General features: G+C 42.6%; 1 protein-coding gene across 3 annotated transcripts in view; it reads right to left on the minus strand.

Annotated features, from left to right (window-relative positions):
• Window positions 1-211: 211 nt before the first annotated feature.
• Window positions 212-25,392, minus strand: part of TTF2 (transcription termination factor 2) — a 53,604-nt gene continuing 28,423 nt past the window's right edge. For 2 of the 3 annotated variants that reach the window (XM_059884651.1, NM_001080735.1), the window contains 13 exons: window positions 25,107-25,257; window positions 23,066-23,171; window positions 17,719-17,900; window positions 16,857-17,010; window positions 16,429-16,520; window positions 15,312-15,394; window positions 14,777-14,910; window positions 12,447-12,617; window positions 8,496-8,554; window positions 7,506-7,656; window positions 5,800-5,882; window positions 4,131-4,205; window positions 212-569 (listed from right to left, as the gene is read on the minus strand). In XM_059884651.1, the coding sequence (XP_059740634.1) occupies window positions 425-569; window positions 4,131-4,205; window positions 5,800-5,882; window positions 7,506-7,656; window positions 8,496-8,554; window positions 12,447-12,617; window positions 14,777-14,910; window positions 15,312-15,394; window positions 16,429-16,520; window positions 16,857-17,010; window positions 17,719-17,900; window positions 23,066-23,171; window positions 25,107-25,257 (1,586 nt within the window). In that variant the 3' untranslated portion in view covers window positions 212-424. The remainder of the gene's footprint in view (window positions 570-4,130; window positions 4,206-5,799; window positions 5,883-7,505; window positions 7,657-8,495; window positions 8,555-12,446; window positions 12,618-14,776; window positions 14,911-15,311; window positions 15,395-16,428; window positions 16,521-16,856; window positions 17,011-17,718; window positions 17,901-23,065; window positions 23,172-25,106; window positions 25,258-25,392) is intronic. The other variant, XR_009493796.1, reaches the window with a different exon arrangement.

The raw sequence follows: 25,392 nt of genomic DNA on the forward strand, positions 1-25,392 counted from the left end.
AAATATTGTATATTAATGTGTATATGTGGAATCTAGAAAAATGGTCTAGAAGAGATGGTTATAGGAGCAGCCTTGTTGGTAGGAACTGAAGAGATGGGAGGGAGTCTGTGTTAGAAAAGGCAGTAACACCGGGTCCCCATCAGCTGAGAAGAAAAAGGCACAGAGGGCTTTTTAAGTGTTTCCTGAAGCTTAGGTACAACTCTCCCAGGGCTGTTTATCCAAAGTACTTTATTGGTTTTATTTAATACACTGATTGGTTAACTAGCTGGTTAACATGATAATTCATCCTCGCTTGGAGAAGGGCATCAGGCTTGAAGGTGAAACTGAAAGCCAAGGAGAGCTCAAAGGACCAGGGTCAAGTCGCTCCCCGCAGATCCTAGTGCAAACCAACCGTGGCGCTATTCTGCGCCCAAGAAACAGGAAGTTAGATGCCAAAAAGGACTTTGAGGTCAGCCAAGGAGAGCTTGGTGACAAATTCTTCAGATCCTGATAGAATCTGTTTGGCTAAATCTTTCTTTTTTTCTTGGAGTTGCAAGATCTTCTCTTCCACTGTTTCCTCACAAACAAATCTGAAAAACAGACAAGCAAACAATCAAAACCCCAAAGCAGCATATCTCAAGAAATATTCAAACTCTACGTATGCTTAGTTTTTAAAGGAGATTTCTTCCTCTATTTTTCCTTAGGTTTGATTAATAACTCTATGTTTAGGAAACCTAAACAACTTAGACTAAATATATACATGCGTTTAAAGTGATCTGAACTCAGACTGGCTTTTTATTTCTTTTCAAAGCTGAGATAATTGAGAAACGCCAGAATCACAAGAGATATGTGCCTAGTCACTCAGTCGTGTCCGATTTTCTGACCCCATGAACTGCAGCCTGACGGGCTCCTCTGCCCTTGAGGATTCTCCAGGCTAGAATACTGGAGTGGGTTGCCATGCTCTCCTCAAGGGGATCTTGCCAACCTAGGGATCGAATCCAGGTCTCCTGCATTGCAGGCGGATTCTTTACCAACTGAGCCACTAGGGAATATGCCAACCCCAAAAAATAAAAATTGTAGAGATCCACCTTTCACACAAAAAGCTCCATCTTGGCAAGTTCAGAAGGTGTAAAGCTATCAGGCTTCTGCTAGAAATATGTGTACTGGTTAAAGTACAGAGTGTCTTCTTTCACGGCTAATTCACACTGAAAACAGGTTTGACCAGTTGAGGAAATGCCACTGTTGTCCTTTCTTCACTCATTCAATAAGAACTGATGGAGATTCACTGTATGCCACGCACCATGCTAGGTATAGGAACATAAGAGACGAACATGCTCGTGCAGTCAGAGGACACAAGATAAGGACGTGAAAACAAACAGCAAGAATAATGACAGGCCCTGGGAACTGCTCTAATGGAAATATGTCCACTGTACAAGACGAGTGAAAGGAAATCTGTCTGGGCTATTCAGGGACGACCCCATTGACGAGTTAATTCTTCATGTGACTTGTAGGATGAGCAAGGGTTTGCCAGATGGAACAATGGGGAGGGCATCCCAGGGAATGGGAACATGTATAAAACCATGGCTAACATGTGCAGCAACACGGATGGATCTAGAGATTATCGTACTAAACCAGAAAGAGACAAATACCACATGATATCACTTATATGTGGAGCCTAGAATACGACAGAAATGAACATATCTATGAAACAGAAACAGACTCACAGGTACAGAGAACAAGCTTTGGCTGCCAAGGAGGGTGGGGGTGGAGGAGGGACGGCTTGGGAGTTTGGGGGTAGCAGAGGCAAACTATTCTATGATGGATAAACAGCAAAGTCCTACTGTACAGCACAGGGAATTATATTCAATGTCCTGTGATAAACCATAAGGGAAAATATAAAAAAGAATATATATAACTGCCACTTTTGCTATACAGCAGAAATTAACAAACACTGTAAATCAACCGTACGTCAATAAAATTAAAAATAACAAAGAAAAAACAGAATGAATGGAATAGAGAAACTGTCCAACTCTTTGCGATGCTATGGACTATAGCCCGCCAGGCTTCCCTGTCCATGGAATCCTCCAGGCAAGAATACTGGAGTGGGTTGCCATTCCCTTCTCCAGGAGGTCTTCCTGACCCAAGGATCGAACTCAGGTCTCCTGCATTGTAGGCAGATTCTTTACCATCTGAGCCTCAAAGGAAGCAGGAGTATGATTACATGTTTAAGCTATAAAGTAACCACTTACATTTAGAAAAAAAGAAACAAAACCTTTGCCGAGTTTTGGAACATGGTATGCTTGGGGAGGTCATTCAATCTGGCCAGGGCAAAAGGCAAACACTACGCTGTACTACAACGTGGTGGGGGCGGGGTCATGAGTGACCATTCCTGCAATGCTAAGAAACTTAAGAGTTGAAAGAAGGAAATGGCAGTGGATGGGAAGAAAGGGATGGTTATAAGAAACATCTAGGAAATAAAATGAATGGACATGGTTTGTGAAAAGAAGATGGAGTCTGGTTTTGGCTCCATGATTAATAAACAGAGGCACTATTCACAAAGATAAGGAATTCAGAAGAATCAACAGATACGGGGAAGTAGGGAGAAACCATCTCAGCGTGTGATACTGTGAGTCCCTGGAGCATGTAACTGTACTTGCTACAGGGGGACTCCCCACTTTTGTTGTCTGTTTAGTTGTGAAGTCGTATCTGACTCTTTGCAACCTCATGGACTACATTCTGCCAGGCTCCTCTGTCCATGGTATTTCCCAGGCAAGAATACTGGAATGGGTTGCCATTACCTTCTTCAGGGGATCTTCCCAACCCAGGGGTCGAACCCAGGTCTCCTGCATTGCAGGGGAGTTCTTTACCACTAAGCCACCTGGGAAGCCTAATAGGTATTCATTGTTTTGAGTTGAATGAGATAAATCCATGAGTAAATGAATAATGGGTGCGGATGTGGACACTTGGATTCATATATTTTGTGGGGATTTGGATATCTGGGCCTGAAGGTTAGGAGACCTTGGAACTGATGGTATAGATTTTGGACTTGCTGGAGTAGATAGGATTATTGAGAGGTGCATACAAAGTAAGCTGAGAAGACAGCTAAAGACAGAACAACTGACACAACTGCTGTACCTGGCACATTCTGGAATTCATGGGTGCCCCTTAGCAAGAGCAGCTTCAGTGACGTGACAGGGGTGAAAGCCAGTTCATACAGGTTGAGGAATGAATGGGAAATAAGTAAAGACAGACAATGATTTCTAATTCTTCAAGAAACTTGGCCATGAAGATGAAGGAAAGCAGTCCATAACTGGGCTGGATTGCACTGTTAACGCAGGTTCTAACATTGTTTTTAAAAAGAGGAGGGAGTCACGTAGAGGGACATTCTACAAAATAACTGCCCTGTGCATTTTAAAAATGTCACTGTCAGAAAACACAAAGAAAGACTGAAGTGTTGTTCCAGATTAAAGGGGACAAGAGAGTCAGGAGAATTGAATGCGATGCAGGACCTTTTGCTGGTAAGGACATCACTGGAAAAAGTGGCAAAATTGAATAAGGTCCATAGATCAGATGATAGTATTGTATCATTGTTAACATCCTGGTTTTGATAACTTTATTGTGATTATGTAAGAGATGTCATTTTTAGAAAGTGCCTATTTTAGTATTTAGAGGTAAAGGAACATCATGTCTGCAACTTACTGTCAAATGGTCCAGAAAAAAGCTTACACACACACACACACACACACACACACACACACACCACAAATGTCACAGCAGTCAGGAATTTTTTGGTATTATTCTTACAATCAAGAACTCTGGGGTATTTTTGTAAGAATTCTTACATTCTTTCCTATGTCTGAAGTTATGTCAAAATAAAAGCGAAAGAAAGAAAGAGGAGGGTCCTTTCATGGGCAGCCTTGACTGAGATAAGGCTCATCACTGTACTTAAGTTTTCTTCTGCAGGGACCAGCTCCAAAGTTACTCCCAGATTGCTTGAGTTCCCCTCCTGACCATGAGTGCCAAGGAGGATGAGCCCCACAAAAACCATCAGTACAGTGACCACCAAATACTTTACATTCTGTTTAAACACTACCCAAGAAAAGATTTTCACAGGAGCAGATCTTGGCCCCAGGAGACCTTTACATACTTACTTATGTATGACGACATCTTTTTGCTGCCCTACTCGGTAGATTCGGTCACAAGCTTGATCTTCAAGTGATGGATTCCTGTGAGAAGACAGGGTTTGAGCTCAGGGGAACTGACATCCTCGACAAGGGGCGGGCAAATCCCACAGGCCAAATCCAGCCTGCAGTCTGTCTCTGTATGGCTCTTGAGTTTGAAATAGCTGTTACATTTTTAAAGGTTGGTAAAAAAAAAAAAAATCAAAACCAAAATCCACAAAAAAGAATATGTGACAGAGACCTATGTATCTGCAAAGCCTAAACTATTTATAGAAAAAGTTGGTAGATCTCTGTTCTAGTCTATGTGGGGCTTGGAGACTCCCAGATGTCTTCTTGACCTCTCATGAGAAACTGGGCTCAGATTTGCCTCCAATAGGAACTCTTAGCACCACCATCAGCTGAAAACTATAGGTAACAGAGGCTAAAGTGATGCTCAAACCCAATCATTAACTAGCTGGATGACTCTGGGCAAGTCATCTAACCATAACCTAAAAGGCTTGGGAATGGGAGGACTGGCAAATGATCATTAATGCCTTTATCTTTTTTAAGATTTTTTTTTAACTGTGGACCACTTTTAAAGTCTATATTGAACTTACTACAATACTGTTTGCTTTATGTTTTGGTTTTTTAGCTGCAAGGCTTATGGGATTTTAGCTCCCCAACCAGGGATTGAACCCACACCCCCTGCGATGGAAGACAAAATCTTTTAACTACTGGACCATCAGGAAAGTCCCCTCTAATGCCTTTTTCAACTTTTAACTTTCTATGATTCAAATAAGAAGACTTAATTTGTTTCCTTCTTTCTAGATTCTCCTTTTCAATTCCAAACTAGTTTCTCATCTTACCTCTTTAAAAACTTGAATAACATTTCTCCAATTCAGAAACCAGCATGATTCCAATTCTGCTTTCCTCATGTATGGGGGTGGGAGGGGTCCCAAGTAAGACCTAAACACATTCTCCAGGAAGATAACAACAGGTGGGCCTGTCTGTGCCCATCTGGGCTGCCTGGAGAACAAATGACAATCCCTGGCAACGGTGCCTGGTGCAGCAATCCCTAATTGGCATTGAAAAAGCAAAACTGGGACAGATTATGATACTTTCTCCTAGCAACACATGATCATTTGCTTCATATCTAGGAAGGATGCTGCTATGCTCCTGGTGTTGACACTATGAGCGGTGAGTCCAAGACTACGTGTTAAGCATGTATCTAACATAATTAGAAAATTTCTTTGCCTTTTCCTTTAGGAGTAATGGTTCTCCTTCTTTGCCAATGCTGAGATATCCTTGGACGTGAACAAGTATGTCTGAAATACAGTATTTTGAAGAGATAAAACTCTTCGTTGAGTAAAGTAGCTCTTAGCCATGAGAAAAAGCCCTACTCCCAGTTTCCATGGAAACAGACATTAGGTTAACAATAAAGTGAACAAACTATTTCAAATAGTCATTTGAATCCTGCCTTGCTCAGGAATACAGGGCCATCAACTCAGCCTATACCATTTTGATCTGTATCTATATACACATATGCACAGAGGCAGCTCCACAATACGAAAGGAACACACTCATTATGAGGTCAGGTTTTACTGCCCCTCTGGTCTCCCTGCGATGCAGGGACAACTCAAGAAAAATCCATAACTGTTACCAGTGCATGTCCAGAAGAAAAAGATGGTTTCCTCCAGTCAGGTTTAGACCGACACCTCCAGCCAAGAGAGAAATTAGCATAACCTTCAAAAGGAAGCACACCATTCACTTTACACAGATTCGGTCTCATAAAGCATCTCTCCTCCTGTTACAGGTTCAATACCAAGACCAACACAAATAAGCAACATGTTCTTATCAAATTTCCTTCTGCAGTTATAAAGGCACTGTTTCAAAACTTTGAGATGCTATTTTCCCTGCCTCACCTTTGAGAAGATTTTCATTTAACCTTGTTTTGGTGAGTCAATCTCAAGACATTAATTGCGTGCCCGCCAAATATATGAATACTACCATTTAGAGGACTGCAGCTGGTCAGTTCAATACACTTTCCATCAACCAGATACTGTCTAATCCACCAGTCCCCCCCCACTGCTATGACTCTCCTGCCTATCACTCAACTGCTGTTTGGTCGCTCAGTCATGTCTGACTCTTTGTGACCCACAAAGAGGACTCTAGCCCACCAGGCTCCTCTGTCCATGGGATTTCCCAGGCAAGAATACTGGAGTGGGTAGCCATTCCCTTCTCCAATGAATCTTGCCAATCCAGGGACCAACCCCAAGTCTCCCCCTTGGCAGGCAGATTCTTTACCACTGAGCCACGAGGGAAGCCCTAAATTCCCATCATCCATAATTAGATGTTTTTGAGAGGAGAGGGAAAAAATTGGCTTAAAACTCAAGATTCAGAAAACTAAGATCGTGGCATCGCATCCCATCACTTTATGGCAAATAGATGGAAGCAGTGAGACACTTTATTTTGGGGGGCTCCAAAATCACTGCAGATGGTGACTGCAAGCCATGAAATTAAAAGACGCTTACTCCCTGGAAGAAAAGCTATGACCAACCTAGACAGCATATCAAAAAGCAGACATTACTTTGCCAACAAAGGTCCGTCTACTCAAAGCTATGGTTTTTCCAGTAGTCATGTATAGATATGAGAGTTGGACTATAAAGAAAACTGACCACTGAAGAATTGATCCTTTTGAACTGTGGTGTTGGAGAAGACTCTTGAGAGTCCCGTGGACTGCAAGGAGATCCAACCAGTCCATCCTGAAGGAAACCAGTCCTGAATATTCATTGGAAGGACTGATGCTGAAGCTGAAACTCCCATACTTTGGCCACCTGATGCGAAGAGCTGACTCACTGGAAAAGACCCCAATGCTGGGAATGATTGAAAGTGGGAGGAGAAGGGGACGACAGAGGATGAGATGGTTGGATGGCATCACTGACTCAATGGATATGAGTTTGAGTAAGCTCCAGGAGTTGGTGATGGACAGGGAAGACTGACATGCTGCAGTCCATGGGGTCACAAAGAGTCAGTCAAGACTGAGTGACTGAACTGAACTGACTGTTCTCCCACTGCCCTCCATCTTTCCTCATATCAAGATCCCACACATCCTTCCAGGCTTGCCTTTTCCACAAAGAGTTTCTTGATCCTAACCAGTTCTGTCCTTACTCTCTTTAACCTTCATATTTTATTCTCTTAGAGTATTTTCACACTTTGATATGTACCCCTGATAAATGACAAAAGAATCAAAAATACCTGGAGGGATCAAAGCTATGAATATTTTTCAAATGATCTATGTTAAAATTTTCTGTGTAATCGGGAACAATCTGCTCTTAATTACAGAACTCAGCTGTGATCAGCTCATACCTGAGGGCCCCGGGGGCTGTTAAATGCCTCTACCAAGTCCATTCTCTGTTTAGGGTTGACAGAGCCATCGATGGTGGCATAAGTAAATCCACATCTCTTAAGATGCAAGGCTACAACCTTCAGCATGCTGGTCCACTGAGAGACAATGACACTGGAAGAAAGGAGAAAACAGAAAACCAACGCAGATGAAACAAACTCATCTGCAGGGCTTCAACACCTGCTATCCATACGATTCAGTTATCAAATGTGGAAGAAGGAAAGCCTTCTGATACCTAAGGGTACACACTTAGGTGACATAAGATTATAATGCTCCCAGGTATTTCTATATCTAGTCTGCAACTTATCTTGTGTGAAATGAAGTCAGAACAAAGTGGTGGTGAAACTCAAGTGACGGCCGCAGCCTCCGATTATCTGGGGGCCTAGTTCTCATCTACAGGAGGTCTGTCCTCCTGCAGAAAAGGAGGACAGGCCCCTCCCCTTGCCAGTCAGAACCATAAGCCTCTAGGGCTTCTCTGTTCCCCCCATGCTGTGCTTTAATTAGAGTTTTACATGTTTAGATCAAATCTTTCTGATCTACAAATGCAGCAAGTAACACAGAGTAAAGTAAAACAAACAATGACTGAACCTCCTGCATCCCCGCCCCTAGCTCAGCAACATGCCCAGCACTGTGGGGGCTCCCAGTCTGACCACACCCCTCTCCCTCCATCTCCCTCTGTTATTGTCTTGCTTTGTTTAAGATGCTTCTTCTCTGCTCTTAAACACCTCTTCAGATGCTCAGCTTACTTAGATCCTCCAAGGATTGCCTTTGCAACCAGTGTCAGAAATATTTTAATTAGAAATCACAGGGAATTTGTGCTGTAACCTCAGTACTTTCTGCTGAGTGTGACTCAAGGTCCTTGATATAAAAAGCTAAGATTTGTAACCATTCACAATATCCAATTTTCTTGCATAATTACAAGCAACACTTGGATAATGAAATAACACACTTACCTCTTTTGGGACCCTGAATTTCTTCGGACTGCCTCCAATTCTGCCAACAGAGATGAAATCTGGGAAAAGGTTGAATTAACATAAGTAGGTTTAAGCAAATTTGCTTTTCTCCATTTTCTCTCCCCTGAATGAAGGAATCAATGTCCCCCAGGGCCTCTCGGCTTTAAGTATTACTCCTCTCTGGTTCCCTCTCCTCTCTGCAGCCAGAGGACTATTTCCAAAATGCCACTTTCTTATTTTCTTTTGCTGACTGAAGAACCTCCAGTGGCCTCCCACAGAGAATAAAGCCCAAGCTCCTTACAATGACCTCCCAGATTCTCACTTCCTCTCACATCTCCAGCCTTATCCCTCATTACACCCAAATGATGCTTGGGTGATACCAACATTCTCCCTCCACTGAGCCGTGCTTTGTCTCATCTTTGTCCATTCTGTTCCCTCTGCTTAGAACAGCCTTCAGTTCAGTTCAGTTCAGTCCAGTCACTCAGTCATGTCCGACTCTTTGCGACCCCATGAATCGCAGCACGCCAGGCCTCCCTGTCCATCACCAACTCCCGGAGTTCACTCAGACTCACGTCCATCGAGTCAGTGATGCCATCCAGCCATCTCATCCTTTGTCGTCCCCTTCTCCTCCTGCCCCCAATCCCCCCAAGCATCAGAGTCTTTTCCAGTGAGTCAACTCTTCGCATGAGGTGGCCAAAGTACTGGAGTTTCAGCTTTAGCATCATTCCTTCCAAAGAAAGCCCAGGGCTGATCTCCTTCAGAATGGACTGGTTGGATCTCCTTGCAGTCCAAGGGACTCTCAAGAGTCTTCTCCTACACCACAGTTCAAAAGCATCAATTCTTCGGCGCTCAGCCTTCTTCACAGTCCAACTCTCACATCCATACATGACCACAGGAAAAACCATAGCCTTGACTAAATGGACCTTTGTTGCCAAAGTAATGTCTCTGCTTTTGAATATGCTATCTAGATTGGTCATAACTTTCCTTCCAAGGAGTAAGCATCTTTTAATTTCATGGCTGCAGTCACCATCTGCAGTGATTTTGACGCCCAAAAAAATAAAGTCTGACACTGTTTCCACTGTTTCCCCATCTATTTCCCATGAAGTGATGGGACCGGATGCCATGACCTTAGTTTTCTGTTGAAAACTAAGATCCTCCTGCCCCCAATCCCTCCCAGGGATTGGGAGATTGGGAGTGGGAGGAGAGGGAACCAGAAAGGAGTAATACTTAAAGCCGAGAGGCCCTGGGGGAGACTGATTCTTTAATTCAGGGGAGAGAAAATGGAGAAAAGCAAATTTGTTGAGTTTTAAGCCAACTTTTTCACTCTCCACTTTCATTTTCATCAAGAGGCTTTTGAGTTCCTCTTCACTTTCTGCCATAAGGGTGGTGTCATCTGCATATCTGAGGTGATTGATATTTCTCCCGGCAATCTTGATTCCAGCTTGTGTTTCTTCCAGTCCAGCGTTTCTTATGATGTACTCTGCATATAAGTTAAATAAGCAGGGTGACAATATACAACCTTGACGTACTCCTTTTCCTATTTGGAACCAGTCTGTTGTTCCATGTCCATTTCTAACTGTTGCTTCCTGACCTGCATACAGATTTCTCAAAGGCAGGTCAGGTGGTCTGGTATTCCCATCTCTTTCAGAATTGTCCACAGTTTATTGTGATCCACACAGCCTTAGGTGCCAGCTTAATGTCATTTCTTGGAGGTCCTCACCAATCCAAGGTGCCCACTGACTATGTGCAACTATACACCGTTTCTTTCTATTATCATGGTCTTTTAAAAAAATTATATACTAATTGCTTATTAGTTATCTCTTGCTTTCGAGGCCAGAGATGCTCCAAGGAGGCAAAGCTGGCATGTGTCTGGTTCATCTGCACCCTTAGCACCCAGCACACTGCGGGACCACAGAAGATACTATCCTAATATTTGCAGAAGGAGAAAGTAAAAGAGCCTGACCTGGTCTGAGGCCTGCTGCACATGGTGTTGAAGAAAACCTTTCCAGATTGAGGAACACTTGCTCAAGCTTTGTGACAAGCTCCCTGGCTATTTATCCAAAACTGCTCAGGGCACATTCAAGTCAATGAAGGAACAGACAGTAAGAACACATGGGCAGGACTTCAAAGAGTAACTGAGTTCATTCTTCCTGACTGCTAAGGTGAATGACCTTTCTAAAGTTTCTAAGAGGCCTAGAGTTCATCTCCAGAGTGGTAGAAGAGGAAGAGCATTAGACTAGGAACCAGGAGATGAACAGCGTTCCTACTTTGCAATCACAGGGCTAGATCACTCTGAAACTCCTAGGGAAGAGTTCAGCTTCCTCATGGGTAAAAGGAGCTGACCCAGAGCAATGGAGATGCGCTTAGCTCTTCCCCTCTATGCTGTCATGACGTTACTGGTAACCTGTAGAGGCCCCCACGTGAGGCTGCATTCCAATCTAAACAAACATTCCCATGACTGGGCAGAAAGACAGTCATAGGACTGTATCATTTTGAATCAGTAGGAATTAAAAAAGCATGTACGTGAAGTGCCTGGTGTTCTGACAACTTGAGAAAGTTGTCAGAAATCAGAAAGTTGACAACTTACAGAAAGTTCTTGAATTGCCACGTAAAAAACCTAGCCATAGGTATTTTGAAGGAAAAAAATGCAGTGGGAGAGCAGGATTTATGGTCTGTGAGATGTAGACTTATTCTAATAACATTCTGTATGAGTTTTGGTTTGTGCTATCGAACAAACTCACTTCCTTACGTGAAACCACCTTAAGAGGTTTGAACTATGAGTAATGTGCTCACAATAAGAAGGCTTGTGAATCATTAACTGAGCATCAGACAAGTTGTGAGGAACACAGATTATTAGGAATGTGAGGTTTCAAGCCATCTGCTAACTGAGGGTGCCAGGGCCTGAAACCTGGCCACACAGGGTGCCCTTCACATGTTCCCATCAGTTACTGATGGTAAAGACTTAGGTAAATATTTTTAAATCTCTAATTAAAAGTAACTCTTAGGTAACACCATTTCCTTGGCAGTGACCTCCTTCCTCAGTTCAGTTCAGTTCAGTCGCTCAGTTGTGTCCAACTCTTTGTGACCCCATGAATCGCAGTACGCCAGGCCTCCCTGTCCATCACCAGCTCCCGAAGTTCACTCAAACTCATGTCCATCAAGTCGGTGATGCCATCCAGCCATCTCATCCTCTGTCGTCCCCTTCTCCTCCTGACCCCAATCCCTCCCAGCATCAGGGTCTTTTCCAATGGGTCAACTCTTCACATGAGGTGGCCAAAGTATTGGAGTTTCAGCTTTAGCATCATTCCTTCCAATGAACAGCCAGGGCTGATCTCCTTCAGAACAGACTGGTTGGATCTCCTTGCAGTCCAAGGGACTCTCAAGAGTCTTCTCCAACACCACAGTTCAAAAGCATCTCAGTGTCCTATCTTTTTGCCTTTTCGTACTGTTCATGGGGTTCTCAAGGCAAGAATACTGAAGTAGTTTGCTATTCCCTTCTCCAGCTCCCGTGGGAATAGAGTGACTAATGAGGACAGAAGGCTGGTAACAATCAAACCTGGCAGATTGAAGCCTCTCAACAAAGGAAAGCAATTGGCGCTCAGACATAAGACATTGTCTCACGGCTCAGGTCTTTGCGGTTTTCCCAAAACAAACTGCTCACTTGCCCAGGCCCCGTCGCCATGTAAACCTGACAGACTCTTTCCCCAGGAATCCACGCCAGAAATCTGCCTTGATGTGAGAGGTGGGCCCAGGCCACTCTCTGAAAGCCCACTTCCGTTCTATTCGTGAAATGAAACCAGAATTCAGGACTAGAGGGAGAATTTGACCAGCCAACATCTGGTAGCTCCAGCTCTGCCATCAAATGGCTAGACCCACTTGGACAAATACAGCTCTCAGGGAAATATGTGAGGAGTTGAAGTCTTTCTACTAGAATAGAGGTAATCATACTACCTTGGTGCTCTCTCTCTTGTCATCAAAAAGCTCCACCTTGAAGGATTTGCCATTAAGGGAAACGGAGGCAGACGGCTCTGAGTTGTGGAATTCGGACAAGGTCAAAGCACTGAGCTGCTCCTCCAGGGAAAGGGCCAGACCTTCACTCTTCAGCTCCGTCGGATCCAGGGCCTGACCAGAATCAGACAGGGGATACAGCAAATGGGCGGCTGAGGCAGCAAGCCATGGGACTTGCAAAGTGCTGACTGTTCAACACTGCACGTGGCAAAATGTTTTGTAATTTACCATCAGTACCCCCTTGAGTAAACCCAGATTAAAATGAAGCCTTAACAAGTTTTACTCACTAGATCAAAAATAAACCAAAGTGGAACTTTTTAGAAAATTGCCAGATTGACTACAAGATTATTCTATTTGCCCCAGCTAGAACAATAGAGTTAATTAAGCTATTGATAATCAAGACATAATTTACAGTACTACCAAAAAAAAAGACACATTACTTCAATGCCTCAAAAAGATGATATATTTCAATAAAAACTTTTTAAATAAAAAGAATTTTCAAGTACTAAGTAGTTTTTTTTTCTGTTCATAAAAATGATATATGCTTATTACAGAAAATCTGGAAAAGTTCAGAAGAGTATAAAGAAAAGAATCATTGATAACCAAGGAGAAAATAATATAAATTTTAACTGCCAAGGAGGAAAAAAAGTAACGTATTTCTCTTTTTTTCATTGAAGTATAGTTAATTTACAAAGTTCTATTAGTTTTGAGCATATAGCAAAGTGATTCAGTTTTATATACATATATATTCGTTTTCAGGTGCTTTCCCATTATAGGATATTATAAGATACTGCGTTTAGTTCCCTGTGCTATACAGTAGGTCCTTGTTGCTACCTATTCAACATATAGTAGTATGTATATGTTAACCCCCAACTCCTAATTTATTCCTCCCCCTAGCCCTCTGCTATCCCCTTTGGTAACTATAAGTTTGTTTTCTACGTCTGTGAGACTATTTCTGTTTTGTAAATAGTTCATCCATATCATCTTTCTGGATTGCAGTTGTCTTTCTCTTACTTAATATGAACTCTCTAGGTCCATCCATGTTGCTGCAAATGGCATTATTTCATTCTTTTTTTCGACTAATATTTCATCGTATGTACGTCTGTATGTATGCATGCATGTGTGCATACATATATATGTATATATATATGTATACATATCACATCTTTTTTATCCATTATTCTGTTGATGGACATTTAGGTTGCCTCTATACCTTGGCTACTGTAAACAGTGTTGCTATGAACACTGGGGTGCATGTACCTTTTTGAAATGGTTTTCTCTGGCATGTGCCCGGAGCACAATTGCTGGATGGTGTGGTAACTCTATTTTTAGCTTTTTAAGGCACCTCCGTGCTACTTTCCATAGTGGCCGCACCCATTTGCATTCTCACCAACAGGGTAGAATGGTTCCTTTCTCTCCACACCATCTCCAGCATTATTTGTAGACTTTTTAATGATAGCCATTCTGATCAGTGAAAGGTGGTAGCTCATTGTGGTTTTGATTTGCATTCCTCTAATAATTAGCAATATTGAGCATCTTTCAATGTATCTGTTGGTCATCTGTATGTCTTCTTTGAAGAAATGTCTATGTGAATCTTCTGCCCATTTTTCGACTGGATTGTTTGGCTTTTTGATATTACCTCTATTAGTTATTTGTGTATTTTGGAAATTAATCCCTAGTCAGTGGCATTGTTTGCAAATATTTTCTCCCAGTCCATAGGTTGGTTTTTCATTTTGTTTACAGTTTCTTTTGTTTTGCAAAACCTTTTAAGTTTAATTAGGTCCCATTTGTTTATTTTTGCTCTTATTTCCATTACTCTAGAGAACAAATCCAAAAACATATTGCTGCAATTTATGTCAGAGTGTTCTGCCTGTAACATATCTTCTTAATTATGAATGTGTCTCTATCCATTATAGAGACAACTTTTCCAATTGTATAAATGCTTGAGTTTTCGTAACTAAGCTTATTAGCTTTATGACACTCCAAAATTCCAAAGTATTCACAAATGGTTTCCTTTATAATGAGGTACTATTTTCTATTCTAAAATAAAGCTATTTTTAAAAATAAAATAAAAAATAAAAACTGTTCTCCACATCACGGGAATTAGCTCAAGATCACTAACAATTAAAATACAGTAAAATAAGCAGTCTCCTCTTTGCTGCCCCACCAAAATACAAAATACCCTCAAATCCCACTTTCCTTGAGCCCAGCTACAGGAGACTGAGGCGGCCTTCTCCGCAGCCCTCGAGGCCCCACACGGGCCCTCTGCTTACCGACTTCAGCAGAGACAGGTGGCAGCAGCACTGGCGGAGCCTCAGCAGCTGGGACAGTATGTGGACGGCGCTGGATGTCGCCTGGCTGCCTGCCGTGGAGGGCCCGGGCCCGCTGGACCCAAACTCCTGGGCCACTTCCAAGAAGGAAAACAGACACAGGAAATACTACAGTGTTTAAAACAGAAACATGGGGAAGAACCCTGAACTAAATGAGGAGATCTGAAACCTTCTTTGATCTGAGGTTCAATAACACAGTTCTAACTCACTTCTCTACTAATGAAGAAAAACAAAATACTCATTTTCTCTACAGACTTACTGTATTTGCATTTTAATAAAACAGACTTCGGAAATAACTAAAAACAAGTTCACATCACCAGGTCTGGTGCTTGCAGATTATATTTTACTTTAGTCTGAGGTTCTAAGCTAAGGTCAAGTCTCTGCTATCAAGAATTCATGACCCCCCATTTCTGTAAGTTTACCAAACCTGCACCCACATTTTCACGAGTCTCTGTATTTACAAGTGCCCACTGCTCACCTCTATTGAATGGATTGTCAGGGCTTCTTCCAGACTGGCTGCTCCCACTTTCATGTCTTTTTAGATAGTACTGCAGAGCCAACCTGCCTCAGATCGAGAAACAAAATGCACGTGCAATGGTCACTAAGACCAAACAGGTCTACCATGGTCACTGCTTAACTGTGATAGTGGCGGGACCTTGAAAAATTATAGAAGTGGACTTGGCCTTCCCTGGTGGTCCAGTGGTTAAGGATCCACCTGCCAATGTAGGGGATATGGGTTCAGTCCCTGCTCTGGGAAGATCCCACATGCAGTGGGGCAAGTAAGCCTGTGTGCCACAACTACAGAGCCTGCACGCTTTAGCCCATGAGCCTGTGCTCTGCAACGAGAGACGCCACCGAAACGAGAAGCCAGCGCAGCACAAGGAGGAGCAGCTCCCGACTGCTCCAGCCAGAGAAAGCCTATGTTCAACAACAAAGACCCACCACAGCCAAAAATAATTAATTTAAAAAACAGTGGAAAAGTGGACTTGTTAAATGAAGGCAGGCTCACAGCAAGCACTGGCCAAAGGTAATAAAAACAACTACTGTAAAAGCTAAACCATTTAAAAATGATTAATAAATATTAACAAGCTTATTGATACTATAAAATATTATTACATTCTATATCAATTTAATATTAAATATGTAACAGTAATATAGTTGATTAATATTAAAATGTTTATTAATAAATATAAGATCTACAAAGAGAAAAAACTTAATCACTTTGGAAGGTTTGATGAACAGCTTCTTAAAAGCTCTGCTGAGAGGCTGGATGACAGGTCAAAGGTCAAAGAGATGTACTAAGTTGGCCAATACTTTCCTAATACAGCCCCACAATGACCAGAAAGACCTGGTGACAGTGTGCACACCCTAGACCTTCTATACAAGAAAGCCAGTGGAGAACAGGTTCACAGTGTATATGAGATGAAGGTGAGCTGGGGGCGAGGTGAGAGAACAAGGGAGCTTTTTTAAAAAGAACACAGATATTCAGCTTGTCAATAATACCATAATTGCAGTTAGAAGAACCTTGACTCAATCCCAAGCAAGAAGAAGAATAAAACAACAGCTGTGAGAAGGTGCTTCTTCACAGCACATACCTCGATCTTGCAAAAAGGACACTATAAACAGTCTCTTCATCTTCAGAGAGTTTTAAATGGTGCAACTGAAATTTACGGTGGGGCAGCACCACCTGGAAGAGTAAAAGACAAAAGTAGCTGCAATGAAGTTCTACAAATTAACTGAATATTACAGAGCACGTTCCCCAGAGTTGACACTGGAAATCTAGTCAACCCTTGGACGGCAGCTCCCGCCCTCCCCTGAAAGCAGAATGGCTCTAACACACCACAAAACAGGACAGCTATGACCCCGGGGGCAGGACAGCAATCAAGGGCCTCTGTGTAGGAACACGGGAGACTCAAAAGCTCCTAAAGCAAAGGCCATGGCGGTGCAAGCACAGTCAAGGCCATGGTCACCCTCCTTCCTGACCCCCCCACATCCACACAGGGACAAGTGTCAGTGGGGTTACCAAGGGCTTGCCGGTGGAGTCCAGCTGGTCCTTTGTTCTCCTCAGCAAAAGGCTCCTGGTTAAGATATTTAACCGTTCTCCTCCTTTCTTTGAGCCATTGTCTACTTGACTCTTCCACAGCTTAAACTCATCAAATGGAGAACAACGGAGAAATCTTTTTCATTAGAGGACAGAGAACAGGAAAGAAGCATGGGAGGATGGAGGAGAGAGTCAAAGACAGACATAAGATGAAAGGCAAATCAGGTTTTACATGTCATCCCAATCAATGTTAAAAGTCAATTTCATAGCAAAGCTCTGCTAGACAGAGCAAAAGGATCCAAGTCAATAACCACATCATAAAACCACATTATAAAAATGTGCCTTTTCCCATTAAAATGTCTATATCATCATAATAGGACATATAACCAATAGCTAGAACTCATTCCTAAAGGTTCAAAGGCTAATATAAAAATTCTATATCCTCGTATGAGCTGACTTAAATAAAAGCAAGTATTTAAAAATCAGCATTCTTTTCTGTTTGCTTCAAATAAACTGTAGCCCTGACCTCAGGCCATATGTTTTAAAGCAAAAGTAGCTCAAAACATTACTAGGTCTGAAGAAAGTGACTTCTGTTTCCTTTAATTTAACTGGTCCTGTATTTTTCCACATAGAAGGACTGCATGTCATAAAAGCCCTGCATCAGCCAGTCAATCAGCAGATTATATTCTCATAAATATTAATTCCCTTGTCCTTTACACGTTGACAGGTTTGTCACCTGCTACACACGCTAATCTGGTGCACACACCGGTGATACGAGATATGAAATAATCAAGAAGGGTACTGAAAGGGCTCACAACTACCTAATCTCAAAGAGTTTACTCACTTCAGCAGTGAATACATGTCCAACAAGTTGTTCTGAATTGGGGTTCCAGTGACAGCCCAACGGGCTTGGGCCTGGAGCTTACACACGGCCATGGAAGTCTGTACCCGGGGATTCTTAACGTTGTGAGCTTCATCCAATATGAGTCGAGCCCACACTACTCGAAGCAAAGGTGATGATGTGCCCTGGAAGAAACACAAGTGAAATCTAGCAAAAATACAGGAAAACATGTGTGTCTTCCAGGAATAAGGGGAAATAAGCAAATTTCAAAGACTCACTCTTATCTTCAAGTTTGAGGACCTAGATCAGGTACACTGAAATAAGGATTAAGCTTAAGAAACCAAGAGCAGAAACTCAATGAGTACAAATAAACAAGTCATTTGACTTCCCCATTGTTGAGCATAAGATGTTTAAGGGTAAAATGTTTCCTCATTTTAGTTTTCTGTATTCTTTCAACCCACTTTTGAGCAATGGCCACAGGTAAGGGATACACTAGCTGTCAAGGCTGCAAAGTCATTCAATCAATAAAATATTTACTCACTTTCCCTAAATTTACAATAGTTCACTAAAAATTTACTAAAAGTCTGCTTTGTTTCCTTTTTTGGCCATACCACACAGCATGTGTGATCTCAGTTCCCCAATCAGAGATCAAACCCACGCCCCCTGCAGTGGAAGCGTGGAGTCTTAACCCCTGGGTCACCAGGAAAATTCCCTAAAAGTCTCCTTTTACATGTAAGATACTAAGCCAGACACAAAGATCATTTCTTCTCTTCAAGGAGTTCACAATCTAGCGGGGGAGAAAAAAATAAAACAAGCATAAAGATCATTATATACAATGTATATACAGCAAGTCCTACTAGATGATTTAATACACAACAGTAGGAATCTAGTGGGTCTTGCTCACTGCTGTATACCTGCATCTGGTACATGGTAGATACTCAGTATTTGCAGAATGAATGGAGTGTCGAGGTATAAGCCAGCAGTAGGTGCCAGGAGATGCATCTGAGCACGGAGGGCAGCAAAGCACTCCATTCAGAGGGAGAATGGCTCAATAACACGACAGAGTATGGAGGGAAGTACAGCCCTTGGTACAGCTGAGCATGGGGTTGCCCCTGGGAGGGAGGCGGGCAGGTAGGGGACTAGGGACACTCAGGAAGGGCAAGACTGTACAAGGCCTAAAAAATCATTTAAAGGAATGGTTTTAACCTGAAAGCTAAGAGAAACCATTGAGGAATCTGAAAAGTTAATCATCTGCAAGAAGGCAGAGCTGGTCAAGAGATGGGTAAGCACTCTAGTCAGTTCAATCACTCAGTCCTGTCTGACTCTTTGTGACCCCATGGACTGCAGCACACCAGGCTTCCCTGTCCATCACCAAACTCCCGGAGTTTACTCATTCATGTCCATCGAGTCAGTGATGCCATCCAACCATCTCATCCTGTCATCCCCTTCTCCTCCTGCCTTCAATCTTTCCCAGGATCAGGGTCTTTTCAAATGAGGCAGTTCTTCACATCAGGTGGCCAAAGTATTGGAGTTTCAGATTCAGCCTCAGTCCGTCCAATGAATATTCAGGACTGATGTCCTTTAGGATGGACTATTTGGATCCCCTTGCAGTCCAAGGGACTCTCAAGAGTCTTCTCCAACACCACAGTTCAAAAGCATCAGTTCTTTGGTGCTCAACTTTCTTTACAGTCCAACTCTCATATCCATACGTGATTACTGGAAAAACCATAGCTTTGACTAGACAGACCTTTGTTGGCAAAGTAATGTCTCTGCTTTTTAATATGCTGTCTAGGTTAGTCACAGCTTTTCTTCCAAGGAGCAAGTATCTTTTAATTTCATGGCTGCAGTCACCATCTGCAGTGATTTTGGAGCCCCAAAAAATAAACTCTGTTTCTGTTGTTTCCCCATCTATTTGCCATGAAGTGATGGGACCAGATGCCATGATCTTAGTTTTCTGAATGTTGAGTTTTAAGCCAACTTTTTCACTCTCCTCTTTCACTTTCATCAAGAGACTCTTTAGTTCTTCTTTGCTTTCTGCCATAAGGGTAGTGTCATCTGCATACCTGAGGTTATTGGTATTTTTCCCAACAATCTTGATTCCAGATTATGCTTCATCCAGCCCAGCATTTCATATGATGTACTCTACATATATGTTAAATAAGCAGGATGACAATATACAGCCTTGACATACTCCTTTTCCGATTTGGAAACAATCTGTTGTTCCATGTCTGGTTCTAACAGTTGCTTCTTGACCTGCATACAGATTTCTCAGGAGGCAGGTCAGGTGGTCTGGTATTCCCATCTCTTTCAGAATTTTACAATTTGTTGTGATCCACACAGTTAAAGGCTTTGGCGTAGTCAATTTAGCAGAAGTAGATGTTTTTCTAGAACTCTCTTGCTTTTTCGATGATCCAACGGGTGTTGGCAATTTGATCTCTGGTTCCTCTGCCTTTTCTAAATCCAGCTTGAATGTCTGGAAGTTTATGGTTCAAGTAGTGTTGAAGCCTGGCTTGGGGGATTTTGAGCATTACTTTTGCTAGTGTGTGAGATGAGTGCAATTGTGCAGTAGTTTGAACATTCTTTGGCATTGCCTTTCTTAGGGATTGGAATGAAAATTGACGTTTTCCAGTCCTGTGGCCACTGCTGAGTTTTCCAGATTTGCTGGCATATTGAGTACAGCACTTTCACAGCATCATCTTTTAGGATTTGAAATAGCTCAACTGGAATCCCATCACCTCCACTAGCTTTGTTCATAGTGATGTTTCCTAAGGCCCACTTGACTTCACATTCCAGGATGTCTGGCTCTAGGTGAGTGATCACACCATCATGGTTATCTGAGTCATGAAGATCTTTTTTGTACAGTTTTTCTGTGTATTCTTGCCACCTCTTCTCAATATCTTCTGCTTCTGTTAGGTCCATACCATTTCTGTCCTTTATTGAGCCCATCTTTGCATGAAATGTTCCCTTGGTATCTCTAATTTTCTTGAAGAGATCTCTAGTCTTTCCCATTCTATTGTTTTCCTCTATTTCTTTGCCTTGATCACTGAGGAAGGCTTTCTTATCTCTCCTTGCTATTCTCTGGAACTCTGCATTCAAATGGGTATATCTTTCCTTTTCTCCTTTGCCTTTTGCTTCTATTCTTAGCTATTTGTAAGGTCTCCTCAGACAACCAAGTTGCCTTTTTGCATTTCTTTTTCTTAGGGATGGTTTGATCACTGCCTCCTGTACAGTGTCATGGACCTCCATCCATAGTTCTTCAGGCACTCTATCAGATCTAATCCCTTGAATCTATTCCTCACTCGCACTGTATAATTGTAAGGGATTTTATTTAGGTCATACTTGAATGGTCTAGTGGTTTTCCCTACTTTCTTCAATTTAAGTCTGAATTTGGCAATAAGGAGTTGATGATCTGAGCCACAGTCAGCTCCCAGTCTTGTTTTTGCTGACTGTATAGAGCTTCTCTATCTTTGGCTGCAAAGAATATAATCTGATTTCAGTGTTGACCATCTGGTGATGTCCATGTGTAGAGTCGTCTCTTGTGTTATGGAAGAGGGTGTTTGCTATGACCAGTGCGTTCTCTTGGCAAAACTCTGTTAGCCTTTGCCTTGCTTCATTCTGTACTCCAAGGCCAAATTTGCCTGTTACTCCAGGTATCTCTTGACTTCCTAGTTTTCATTCCAGTACCCTATAATGAAAAGGACATCTTTTTTGGGTGTCAGTTCTAGAAGGTCTTGTAGGTCTTCATAGAACTGTTCAACTTCAACTTCTTCAGCATTACCAGCTGGGGCATGCTGCTGCTGCTGCTGCTGCTGCTAAGTCGCTTCAGTCGTGTCCGACTCTGTGCGATCCCATAGACGGCAGCCCACAAGGCTCCGCCATCCCTGGGATTCTCCAGGCAAGAACACTGGAGTGGGTTGCCATTTCCTTCTCCAATGCATGAAAGTGAAAAGTGAAAGTGAAGCCGCTCAGTCGTGTCAGACTGGTAGCGACCCCATGGACTGCAGCCCACCAGGCTCCTCCATCCATGGGATTTTCCAGGCAAGAGTACTGGAGTGGGGTGCCACTGCCATCTCCAAGTTGGGGCATAGACTTGGATTATTGTGATATTGAATGGTTTGCCTTGGAAACAAAGATCATTCTGTCGTTTTTGAGATTGCACCCAAGTACTCCATTTCAGACTCCTCTGTTGACCATGATGGCTACTCCATTTCTTCTAAGGGATTCCTGCCCACAGTAGTAGATATAATGGTCATCTGAAGTAAATTCACCCATTCCAGTCCATTTGAGTTCACTGATTCCTAAAATGTCGACATTCAGTCTTGCCATCTCCTGTCTGAGACAAGCCATGCTGTGTAGTGCTGTACTGTATAGAGCCATACCGTGTGGGGCCACCCAAGATGGGCGGGCATGGTGAAGAGGTCTGAGAATGTGGTCCACTGGAGAAGGGAATGGCAAACCACTTCAGTATTCTTGCCTTGAGAACCCCACGAACAGCATGAAAAGGCAAAATGATAGGACACTGAAAGAGGAACTCCCTAGGTCGGTAGGTGCCCAATATGCTACTGGAGATCAGTGGAGAAATAACTCCAGAAAGAATGAAGGGATGGAGCCAAAGCAAAAACAACACCCAGTTGTGGATGTGACTGGTGATGGAAGCAAGGTCCGATGCTGTAAAGAGCAATATTGCATAGGAGCCTGGAATGTCAGGTCCATGAATCAAGCACTCTAGAGATCACCCAAAATATAGGAAGCTGTGAATATTCTATTGCACTAAGAATAAAAGTGTATGCAAAACAGCAGGTCTTGGAACAACACTGCATTTTCAGGGGGGAAAAGCACATAAGAGTTATGCAATAAAGCCCCTACATAACTGAGACTAGCCTGGACACAGCAACATTCAGGTTTTTTCCCCTGGTTATTGTTTAGCCTCTGGCTCATTGTAGCCTTTTTCTTAGCAACCCCTTTTCCTGGGAGGTGGAGTAAAGGAAGGGAATAATGCCTTAATATCAAAATACTAGTCCTGACACTGAATACAAAACACATCCTGAGAGTACACCCCAAAGACTCTCAAACACTGCAACAAGTGAAGCTTCCCTATATTTACACCGTGATCAATGCAAATGCAAAGTAGTCATTATTTCTAAAAAGCAGCAAACTGCATCTCCACCTTCAGCACTGAGGAGGACGCCTACAGTAAAAGAGAAGGGACAGAGGAAAGAACTGTTTCCACAGGAGAAGCAGCACGAATGCCCCCGACCCCAGGAAGGGGACCTTTCCATCTCTGATGCTTGAAAAGACTCCTGTTATCTGCGGTTCTGACCCTACTTCCCCAGCAGGGTCCACGCCTCACCTCCACACTGGGGTTTGCACCCGGGATCTGTTCGTCTTGTTTCGCTGTGGGAATCTCCTTGGCCAGGAGGCTGTAGGTGGTGATCACGATGTCATACGTGGACAGGCTGCAGATATAACACAAAGCAAAAGATAAACCATCCAGCATGACTCTGACAAAATAAGACAGAGTTGATTTCCTTCACAAAAATCCCTCCAGCAGAACTCATTAATTTGTGTCAATTCACACACACACACTCACACACACTCTGAAGAGGTAAATTTTACACTCTTGACTTCCTTATCACTTACCACTGGTCATTTTTAGAGACTACTCACTGTAACTAGAACAGCCCCCCTCTTCCCAGCCAAGTCACAAAGGATCATCTCTGGCTGGGGTCAAATTAAGCTTGATGAAATCTGACAAGAACAGAAAGTTGGGCAGGATTGGAATTTAATATTTAGTTAATTTGACACAGATGATTCTAAAGTCCCAAGGAAGTAAGAAAACTCTGAAGTCATGTTCATCTTATATCAATGGTGCTTTCTCCCCATTGTTCTGTAATGGATTCGTGAAAACCCATTCATCTAGCTTTGATATTTGGGCACAAAAATACATGCTGTACACTTTCAGCTCACCTCGCCTATACTCTTTACATGTAAAGATTCTTAATGAAAAGCACAAATCTTTCTCCAAGGAACCTTAATATTGTGGACCTGAGAGAACTTCAGTAAATACTTTTGATAAAGACGACATGCGAATTTGGACAGGCAGTGATGCCTACTTGTTGCCTGATTGAGAATGATTCCTATCAGTCAGCTAGTGCGCTCAGGACACCAAACCCAGTACAATCAAAATGCAAATCATATAAGATGGAACTGACTTCTAAAGAAAAATCTATAGTACCCAATGCCAGAGAAGGCGTGCAGAATGGCCACAACTGCCCTGATTCCTTTCGTCTGCTGAAATGACTACCAGTCATGAAAGCTGGTGTGCCCTTAAGACTTAGGGTCACGATTCTGGCAATTCACCCCCGAGAGACTACTGTGTTGTTCTTTAAGAGATAAAATATCCAGTATCAGAGGTTGGGGAGAGAGATTACTTAGATGGAAAAACAACTCAGTTCTTGACTAGATCAGCAAGTATTCAATCCAGACCATCATATCATAATTAAGAACAAAAACAGGTCCTTTAAAACCGAAAGACAAAGAATAGGACTACAATCACCATCTGGGGAAACATTTTCTTTCCTCCTTCCTGGACATACCCTTTTAGGAATTCAGTTAGGTTTAATCCTAAACTTTTGAATCTAAACTTCTTAGATGGTTCACATATGAAAAATACAGCCACAAACATTTAACTAGCATATATCCGGAGAAGGCGATGGCACCCCACTCCAGTACTCTTGCCTAGAAAATCCCATGGACAGAGGAGCCTGGTAGGCTGCAGTCCATGGGGTCGCAAAGAGTCGGACACGACTGAGCGACTTCACTTTCACTTTTCACTTTCACACATTGGAGAAGGAAATGCAACCCACTCCAGTGTTCTTGCCTGGAGAATCCCAGGGACGGGGGAGCCTGGTGGGCTGCCGTCTCTGGGATCGCACAGAGTCGGACATGACTGAAGCGAATTAGCAGCAGCAGCATATATCAACTAACCATTAATAGTATATCAAGATGCTCTGTTAAGACTGAGTTGGTTCCATTTACACTAACAGAAAAAGAATGTGGATTTGGAATCAGATATTCAATCATGAAATAATTGTGACATATCCCTTTTACCAGGGGAACTCCGCTACTGCCTAGCTGATGATTCAGGCATCTCAGGCTAACTTGCACGGCAGCTTGTTGAGAATGGTGACGGGATATAGCTCCAAACACCAATCCCTCTCAAGATGCATCCCTCAGCACAGGCGAAAGCTGTTGGGCGATGACAGTGCCTGTGGTCTTCACAAATACCATTAGCCTTGATTAAATGAAATACCAGAGCACACAAAGGCCAAGATGACCCTTCAGCCAAGACGCTGGACACCTCGTACTGACAGCAACGTTTCTGCACTTACACTTTTGCATGTTGATTCCGGTTTGGCCCATGATAGAGACAGACTCTTAATCTGTTGTGGCTCACATGTTTCTCCACCTCGTTTTTCCAATGATGGATCAGAGAAGCAGGACAGATGATTAGTGTTCCATGAGAAGTGAACTCAGAGGAGTCTTGAGAGGGGGGAAAAAATCAACACCCAGTTACACTCATTAAATAGCTTTAACTTCTTCAAGGCATTACCTCTTTTCCTTGACTGATGTCTATTCATTTAATCAATATTTTAACAACTGTTGCTCTTATTTCTT

This window comes from Bos taurus, chromosome 3 (genome assembly GCF_002263795.3).
Source record: "Bos taurus isolate L1 Dominette 01449 registration number 42190680 breed Hereford chromosome 3, ARS-UCD2.0, whole genome shotgun sequence".
Lineage (NCBI taxonomy): Eukaryota > Metazoa > Chordata > Mammalia > Artiodactyla > Bovidae > Bos > Bos taurus.